The sequence below is a fragment of the Oratosquilla oratoria genome, chromosome 23 (genome assembly GCF_046742065.1).
Source record: "Oratosquilla oratoria isolate Oo_2021 chromosome 23, ASM4674206v1, whole genome shotgun sequence".
Taxonomy (NCBI): domain Eukaryota; kingdom Metazoa; phylum Arthropoda; class Malacostraca; order Stomatopoda; family Squillidae; genus Oratosquilla; species Oratosquilla oratoria.
Window position 1 is genome coordinate 47,008,696 of NC_134799.1, and position 10,007 is coordinate 47,018,702.

At 50.5% G+C, this 10,007-nt stretch overlaps 1 protein-coding gene across 1 annotated transcript in view; it reads left to right on the forward strand.

Annotated features, from left to right (window-relative positions):
• Positions 1 to 7,294: 7,294 nt before the first annotated feature.
• Positions 7,295 to 10,007, forward strand: part of LOC143037801 (uncharacterized) — a 3,405-nt gene continuing 692 nt past the window's right edge. The window contains exons 1-3 of the mRNA XM_076206355.1: positions 7,295 to 8,051; positions 8,218 to 8,921; positions 9,516 to 9,895. Coding sequence (XP_076062470.1) covers positions 7,295 to 8,051; positions 8,218 to 8,921; positions 9,516 to 9,895 — 1,841 coding nt within the window. The remainder of the gene's footprint in view (positions 8,052 to 8,217; positions 8,922 to 9,515; positions 9,896 to 10,007) is intronic.

The window sequence follows — 10,007 nt, forward strand, 5'->3', positions numbered from 1 at the left end:
GGTAGGACGGGGTCTCTGTGAAAAAGGAGGAAATGAGGGGAATCTCTGAGGACTCTATGGTACGCGGAATTGTACGCCAACACCGCCAGAGGAAGCATCTGGTCCCAGCCGGTTTGATTATCCTGTACTAGGGACCGTAATATCTTTATAATTGTACCATTTACCCTTTCCACTATGCCATTACTCGAGGGATGCATAGGGGTGATTTTGTGGTGGCTGATGTTTGCCATCGCCATCACCTCTTTGAACGTCTCGTTCATGAATTCACCACCGCCATCTGAGATTACCTGCCTTGGAGCGCCATGTATGGCCAGGACGTTTTGTAGAAAGGCACGGGCTACTGTCCTCGCTTCCTTTGAATTAATAGGTACAGCGACCAGGAAGCGGGTTAGTACATCGACTACGGTCAGGATGTACTTCGCACCAGTTAGCGTGGTGGTTAGTGGACCAATGAGGTCAACGTGCACTCTCTCAAATGGAGCTTTCACGTCAGGAAACTGTCTAAGTGGAGCTGGGAGGTCATAGGAAGGTTTGCAAGTAATGCAGATTTTGCATTTTTTGATAAAATCCTTCACATCCTCCGACATCTTAGGCCAGAATGCAAACTTCTGTAGGCGTTCCAGAGTAACTTGGATTCCGCCATGGCCGGCCATCGGAAGGGAATGGGCGATGCGTAACGCTGCCGCCTTTGCTCCATCAGGGCATACCAGGCGAAGCTCTTCCAACTGGTATGCATTCCTACGCGCATGATATAGGAGTCCGTCGGGGAGGAGTCGGAACTCCCCGATTGGCACTCTTAGGCGCGGGATCTTTGGCACTTCTGACGTCACTCCTTTGAGGTAATGTTTTACACGACCCCAATCAGGGTGTGTATCCTGATCCTGTCGGATCTCAACCTGGTTCCAGGTGATGGTATCCTCCTCAGTAGTTGTGCATGAGTTCCCTCGGCCATCCGTGGTTACGGCCGAAACTATGAAGTCATCTATAGGGTGGTCAGCCCCCCGTATCCGAGAGAGTGCGTCCGCAACAATGTTGAGTCTCCCAGGTATGTACTCGACCTGGATGTCAAAGTCGGCGATGGCCATCTGCCACCGGAGGATCCGAGTGTTTGTGCCCTTAACAGTGAAGAGCCAGACCAATGGCCTGTGATCACTCATCAACCGGACAGGATAGCCCATGATTAGTGGGCGGTTAACCGTGAGACCGTACACTGCCGCTAACGCTTCTCTCTCCACGGTGCTGTACCGTTTCTCATGCGTGTTCAGCGTGCGACTGAAGTACGAGAGTGGACGTCTCGCACCTCCTTCGCCCTCCTGCTGAAGCACGCCCCCGATAGCCGAGGCACTAGCATCGGTGGTGAGTAAGAACGGTTTGGAAAAGTTGGGGTATGGAAGGACCACCGTTGACGACAAATGATGCTTGAGGGACTCAAACGCATGCAACTGAGGAGGTGTCCATGCACCAAGCACACGATTGTTGTGCTTCCCTGCGACGTCACCCTTTGTCATATCTATTAAGGGCAACGAAATGGCCGCAAAGTGCGGGATAAATTTGCGGTAATATCCCGCCAATCCCAAAAAGGAAAGCAACTCTTTCCGACGCGTTGGCCGGGGGAAAGCTTTGATGGCTTGGACTTTCTCTGGCTGGGGCTTTATCCCTTCCTGGGATATTACATGGCCTAGGTAAGCGACCTCCTTCTGGAAGAAATGACATTTCTCCAGCCTCAATGAGAGGTTTGCTTCCTGCAACCTCCTAAGGACATCCTCAAGATTCTTGAGGTGGTCGACCCAGGACGTACCCAGAACAATTATATCGTCCATGTACACCATCGCACTGACCCCTAACAGCCCCGTTAGTACCTGGTTCATCACCCTTTGAAAACAGGATGGAGCGTCCTTTAACCCGAAGGGCAGAGACGTGAACTCGTAATGCCCTTCGGGAGTCGAGAATGCCGTTTTCTCGCAGCTGCTCTCCATCAATGGGATCTGGAGATAACCCTGCTTTAAGTCAAGCAGAGAGAAAATGACGCTGGAGCCGAGACTGCGCAGCATCGAATCGATGTGAGGGAGAGGGAACCTATCATCAACCACGTGTCTATTTAGAGCACGAAAATCAAGACAAAGACGAAGGGTTTTATCCTTCTTCACAACCGGAACAATAGGAGCATTGTAAGGAGAACGAGATGGGCGAATGATCCCCTTACTGAGCATATCCCCAATGAGGTCTCTAATCTCACCTCTATACTTCTCAGGGAAGGGATAAGATTTGCGGTAGACTGGCGGTCCAAATGTCCGAATCTCGTGCAGGAAGTGAGGCGTCACGGTAAGTGGATCCCCCGGTAAGGCAAAAACATCGGCATATTTGACCACTAAAGAGGTCAGAGCCATACTTTCCCTGCCATGTCTATTAGGGAAAATTTTCCCTACTTCCACACGTAACTTGTGTACGCGAGAGCCATCCACTACGTTAGACGCCTGGACCATTCCCACCGAGACGTTAGTTCCACCGTCTATTAGCGCAATCTCCCCTAAGAGAGAAATGTCTCCGACCACCTGGTCCTTACGAACCTCATGGGTGTCCGGGCCCAAATTCAGGAATGGAACTTTACACCATGCCTTGCCATCTTCCATCCTGATCAGCTCTACTACTCCCTGGCCGAGCAGGTTGGCGCCTTCGGCATATGGGCGTGCTGTAAACAGCGCCGAGAAAACCTGACCTGCGGGAGCGAGCTCGTTTGCCCTCTCGAGCATCAATCCTACGGTTCCCCCTGAGAACCCAGGCACCCACTGATGTTCAATTGACTTAACCGGGAAAGTGGGAGTTTCACTTTCCCGCTGGAAACTATGACGCTCCTCGCACACGGCGATGAATGGCGGTGAGTGCTGAGCCGTCCCCGCAAGGATTACGGGAATATCCTTGCCCTTAACTTGGAATGTTAAAGGACTGAACGTCAATGTCACTTTGTGCGCCGCGAGGAAATCAAACCCTAAGATAATTTTGGCCGGCAAACCGTCAGCAGGGATGATAAAGAAAGGATGGTGGAACGAAAAACCAGCTAGATCAAAAGGAACATCTACCTTGCCAAGATTTGGCATCTCCGAACCGTCGGCCACTATGATTCTAGTGGTACCGACCTGGGAGCCTTCCATGGCGGTAGGCAAAATGCTCTTATGGATAAGAGACACCGCCGCTCCCGTGTCCAAGAGGGCACAAATAGACTTACGCGCGAGTGGCTCTAACAATGTAACAGCGACCATGGCTAAGCTTCCACTCGGCGTACGGGAGCTAGCTAAATCGACGTGAACAATTGTCACTGCCGACTGCTGTTCAACCGTCACCTTGGATTGTGGACACTCCTGCGCTGGCCGTTTTTTGACGAGCCACTTGCTGCACGACCCCTCTGAACCTCATGACCGACACTAAACTCAGTCTCCCGAATTTGCCCCACACCCCCGCAAGACTTGCAACACGTGGTAGGTCGACCGCGTGGTCTATAGTAACACACATCAGTCGCGTGTCCTGCTTTCTTGCAATGGGTGCAGTATGGACGCCACCTATTGCGATTACCACGGCCCCGGGGACGCTTCCACGTGTTCCTTTGTCCCCCATGTCTGTGAGTCGAGTGCATGGCTTCCTCGTGAGGGCACGTTGCGATCTCTCGCTCATGGCGAGGGCGCACCTCCACCTCTTGCGAATAGCGAGAGGGTGTCTCTGACTCTCGCAGATTGCGAGGAGAGGAAGAGCCTGGGACTCTGTGTACAGTGGAAATGTTATGTGATTGTGAAGTTGAGTGGGAAAAGACGTCTGTGGCCGGATATTGGTGGGTCACGGCAGGGGCGGCTGGGTACAAAGCCATAGGGGAATCGGCACCGCCCGCGTACACCGTCTTAACCGAACCAGGATGCCGATGGGCATAGTCAATGGCCGCATGGAGAATGGCAACAATGGACGCTTGCTGGTCTGAGGTGAGGGTGGTGCCGAATTGAGAGGGCATAGCCCGTTTAATGCGGGTTACCGCAGTAAAATTAGCCCACTCATCGCGCTCTGGGTGATACACCGTGTAGGCCGAGACCATGTCGGCCAGACGAAGCGCGAATGAAGTGAGTGTTTCGGCTGGATGCATGGTTGCTTCCGCCAAACGATCAGCTAACGCGCCAGCCGACGCGGGCGCGTAGAAAAAAGTGCGGAACGCTAGTTTGAACGCGTTCCAATCATCAGGATGCCCACTTTTGGCTAACCGAGCGGCAATCGCGGCATCACCGGCAGTTTTCTGCTGAGTGACGGCGATTTTGTCAGCCTCCGGGATCTCGGAGGACCACCTTTCATCTAACAGGGCGAGCCATGATTGCGCGTCCGTGCAAGCAGGCAGATTGGTAGTGGGATGATAATTTATCCCTGATGAAATGAATATTGGGACATCTGCAGCTGCCTGCAGTGCCCTCGCCTGGTTGCTGACGGGTACACTCGTACGCCGCGACATGGCAATGAAATAACCGGCCTAGCTCTAGCTAGCACTTCTGGATGTGCACTGAGTATTTGGAGAGTGTGGACTTTGTAATTTGTATGTATGTTCACTGAGTAATAGGAATGGGTACGTATACACGAGTTAGTCAAACTCTAACCACCGCTTGCCACCACTATGGTAAAGTGTCCGAATGGTTAGGCTCAATGACTAAAACACGTAGAAATGTGTTGGCTCTTTATTGTAGCACAGAATATGATATGTGTGTCGGAGGCTGAATGGGGGAGAGAACTAATCGGCACTGTGAATATGCTAGTACTTACTCTTTCGTGTCCTGAACCAGCACTTCTTGAGCACGACCGCCTGATAGCGTAGTCAGAGATGATCTGCGTATTGTCCGGAGCGGGCTAGTCGCCCTGCTGGTCCAGCTTAGCGAGTGCCCAATCAGATGCTTGATCTGGGTCACGTGATGACGCGCAACTGGGTCACGTGATGACGCGCATCTGGGTCACGTGATGGCGCGCGTCTGGGTCACGTGATGACGCGCATCTGGGAACAATGGCCATGCTAGGCCGCGTCGCTCCCCCAGCTTTACGCGGGAACACGTGACCCAACGCGAGACGCTTACCATAGAAATAGTCATGCGTTCTACTCATACCACAGGTGTACCTAGTGATTTTAACCTACTCAGCATATACAGTTTGTAAGACGCTGTCCTGACTATATTGGTGATATGTTGGTTCCAATTTAATTGAGCATCGAGTGTGATGCCCAAGATCTTGGTGGATTGCACCAATTGGAGGGGGTGGGGGCCCAATGAAAGTTGTGGAGGAGGTACTGCTTGGGTGGAGGTACAAAAGTGCATCACTACGGTCTTGTTGGTGTTGATTGTGACGTTGTTGTTTTCCGTCCACATCATGAGCTTGTTCAGGGTGTTTTGTAGTGGTGCGTAATCAGGCCGCCTGGTGTTGATGGGGATGCCTATGGTGCTGTCATCCACGTACTTCCATCTGTGAGGAGTGTCCATGAGGGCGTCGTTGATAAGGATGAGGAAGCATAGGGGACCCATTTTGGTACCCTGGGGGACCCCACAAGTTAAAGGGAGGAGGGGGGAAGTTGACCCTTGGTACCTGACCGCCTGCCGTCGTCCGGTGAGGAAATCTGCCAGCCATGCTATTAGGTGGGGCTGGATCCCCAGTTGGATGGCTTTGGAGAGAACAACATTGTGGTCAACAAGGTGAAAGGCCTTCCTGAAGTCTACAAAGGTAACAGCTAGGGATGTGTTACGCTTGTCTAGGTTGCTGTGAAGGAAGTTGAGTAGGTCAATGAGACAGTGAGTGGTAGAGGAGGATTTCATGTTGCCAAATTGTTGTGCATCTATTGAGTGTGTATGTGTGTGTGTGTGTGTGTGTGTGTGTGTGTGTGTGTGTGTGTGTGTGTGTGTGTGTGTGTGTGTGTGTGTGTGTGTGTGTTTGTGTGTGTGTGTGTGTGTGTGTGTGTGTGTGTGTGTGTGTGTGTGTGTGTGTGTGTGTGTGTGTGTGCGTTTGTGTGTGTGTGTGTATGCGTTTGTGTGTATTCACTTGGTCTTTGGATCACGTGTTGGACTCGTGATCGACAGCTATTTCCCTCCTGGAAGAGAGCTCAGAGCTCGTAGGTCCGATCTATGGGTAATGCTATGACCTTACACACACACACACCCCCAACTCCCCGCCCACGAGAGTCAGAGTAACGACCCGGAACGCAGCTGTACCGAAATAATTTCGGCCCTGGGCAGGATTCGAACCAAGCACTACGCGCACCACCATGCTAGTAGTTCATCGTTCTACCAACTGCGCCACCGAGTCGTTTCTACCAACTGCGCCACCGAGTGTGTGTGTGTGTGTGTGTATGTGTGTGTGTGTGTGTGTGTGTGTGTGTGTGTGTGTGTGTGTGTGTGTGTGTGTGTGTGTGTGTGTGTGTGTGTGTGTGTGTGTGTGTGTGTGTGTTGAAGTATGGAAGACAAATGAGTGGATGGGCGGTGAGTTAAACACAGAGAACAGTTGGAGTTTTATTCACTGACGTTTCGTCCTTATCAGGATATTCTCAAAGTAAATGCAATCTCAAAAAATTAACACCTTATATAATTCATCCTTGCCGTGTTTCTCTCACCCCATACCCTCATCCATTCTCAATACTTCTTATGTGACTCCGACCATGCCGCTTCTCCCTCTGATGACCACATATGTCCGCAGCTCCACTGATCTTCCCGTCTCTCCATAATATCTTAACAGTAGTCCTTCCGGGAATCTGAGTTTCATGAACACTTTGAGGAGTTGAGACATATTTTGTGGGACATACTCTTACAAAAGCGGGTGCGAGCGTTGCTTTTTCCACGGGTACGAAATTAGGAGAGGTTGTCAGGAGCAAGAATAAAAATAACTCAGGAAAAGGTATGGAGAAAAGCGCGGTCTACAATATATCATGTGGTGGTTCCCCGTTAGGATAATATGAAGAGGCTGGAAGATCAGTGGAGCTGCGGACATATGAATACAAAAATGACGTCAAAGCTCACAGAACATCCATCTGGCTAGTGGTTCATTATGACCAATGTGGTCATCTTCCAGATTGGAACAGGATAGAGGTGCTCCACAAAGGTCTAGAGAAAAAGAAAAGAAAAATAGTGGAGGCAGCCTACATTACTTCCCACCCCTGCATCAACCGTAGGCTGGGAGCCCTTCCTGACAACTGGATAGTGGTAGGCGATTTCAATCGCCGCGACGCATTATGGGAAGATGGTTATCCCCATTCCTCCCCAGAAATTGTCTAATTGTCTCCCACCTAGACAAAGCAGATATGGTACTCCTCAACGTCGGCGGTCACACCAGGATTCCTGACAACCCGGTACACAAAAAGTCCGCCAATGACCTGTCCTTCGTGTCCTCCAATCTAGCGGGGATCACGGATGGGTCAACTCTGAATGACCCAATGTCATCTGATCACCTCCCCATTAAGATCACCGTCCATCTCACCCCCATTGTCCACCTCCCTCCACCGCAGGGTAAATTCAAACTGGAAAGGGCAGATTGGACTGCGTATCAAACCTTCCTAGTAGACACGAACTTCTGCCCTGACCTTACCAGCTCGGTGGAAGAATTAAACACACTCCTCACCCAAACAGTGATCGAGGCAGCTCGACATGCCATCCCCGTGACCAGCGCAGGACGCGGAAGGCGAGGTCACCTCTGGTTGAATGACGACTGCAAGATAGCCGTGGAAAGAAAGAAGCGGGCCTACCAACGCTACATGACGGACGACTCCGAGGAAGCATACATTGCCATGAAGGAGACGAAGGCTCAGTGCAAGAAGGCCATCGCCAGGGCCAAACTTGCTTACTGGAGCAACATCAAGGACGACCATCAAGATCTCACTGCAGCCTGGAAGCGGTTCAAGGAACTGAAGAGCCATTACAATCCCCCCCAGGGGGACCTTACTACCCCTGACGGTAGGGTTCTGTGCACCCCCGAAGAAAGAGCAGAGGGCTTCTTAGACCAGTTTGCTAGTGCAAGCTCCACAGCCAGCCTCCCAGAAGCACAACGTCGCTTTCGCGAAGGTCAAGACGCCCAAGCAGATCTATCGCCCCCTACGGGGAGAAAAACTTACCTCACCCTCTTCGAGTTAAGTTGGGACCTACGGGCAACCAGAGCCACCAGGAAGTCCCCAGGTGCCGACAACGTCACCTACCCACTCCTGAGACACCTTCCCCCATCCCCTGCAAGAGGCCTTGCTTGCCATATACAATAAGTGCTGGAGGGAGGGTGTAGTGCCGAAGGCCTGGAAGCACGCTATTGTGGTCCCCATCCCCAAGGCAGGCAAGCGCAGGAACCAGATTGCCAACTATAGGCCCGTGTCCCTCACCTCTCATATAGGTAAGATATATGAGAGGATTGTGCTAAGCCGCCTCCAGCACCATGTTGAAACCAGAGGAGAGCTACCAAAGCTTCAAGCTGGCTTCTGGAAGAGAAGGAGCATTATCGATCACGTCGTGCGACTCTCGGAGTACGTCCGCAGGACCCAAAAACAAAGAAGAGTCCTACACACATGTTTTCTTGATATTGCCAAAGCCTTTGACACTGTTTGGCACACGAAACTGCTCTGCAAGCTAAAAGCCATTGGGGTCTCTCCAGAGGTTTGCAACTTCACCAGAACGTTCCTCTCCGACCGTTTCATAGCGGTACGATGGAGAGGAACACTCAGCTCCCAAGCAAAAATTGACATGGGGGTCCCACAAGGCTCTGTTGTAGCCCCTCTCCTCTTCACTCTGCTACTGGCAGACGTGGGAAAAGGGGTGCGCAGTGACACCATAATCACAGCATACGCAGATGACATAGACATGTGGAGGAAATCAAGACATCGGCGGCCCAAAAAGGACTCTGCCCAACACCGAGCAGAACTTCGGCTCTTCCAGAGGCAAGTGGACATGGTTGTGTCTCACCTTGTGGACCTCGGCTTCACACAAAGGATTACAAAGGCGGAGCATGCCGACAGGAGACCTTTTGATCCATATCTAGGTCGGATGCAAAATATATATATATATATATATATATTATATATATATATATATATCATATATTAATGATAAAATAATAAATAAAAACTATAATAATATAAATAACAAATAAAATACATAAATAAATGCATAGGTATAGTTAAAATAATAAACAAACAGGTAAATAGTAAATAATAAATTAACATATAACTAATAATAAATGAAAATCAGACAGACAAATGATAACAAAACAAAAACAAATAATATAAGATAAATTATAATCATTACAGCATCTTACTTAAGTATTTATCTAAATGAATCTTAAAGCTTCGAACTGAACTACATTGCACTACCTGTGCAGGAAGTTTATTCCATTCATTAACTACACGGTTGGCAAAGTTGTTTCTACCTACTTCCAAATTTAATCTATTTCCGGACAGTTTGAGATAATTGTTTCTTGTCTGATTTTCATATACTGTCTGCGGCCAAGACGGTATATATGCCAATTCACAGCATTGGATACAACAGAGGGGACTACCCGGACTGGAACCAGCTTACAGTCTGCGGCACGTCCGTGAAACCCGCGACGTCCGTTCGCTACCTTGGTGTCATCTTTCAGCGAGACAGACGGAGGACCAGACACTTCTGAATGCTCGAAGGGCCCTCAATCTAGTCAGAGTCATCCGACGTGAACCCTGGGGCCAGCGAAGAGAAACTCTGATCCCCATTGTTCGGAGCCTCGTACGATCCCGACTCCTCTTCGGCTCTCCTGTCCTCCACGATCTCTCCCCGGAGAGCACGTACAAAATGGTCCAGATAGAGTGTCAAGCACTCCGTCTAGGACTTGACCTGCCACACTCAGTGCCACACGAACAGGTGTATAATGAGGCTGGCGTCCTCCCACTCCGGTACCGCTTAAAAAAGGACGCCGGCAGATACCTCTTCGGCTCAGCAAGGGTGCCAAACTCGACAGAAGATGAAATGTACGAGGAATGGATTTCTGCTCGCCCACAGCACCCA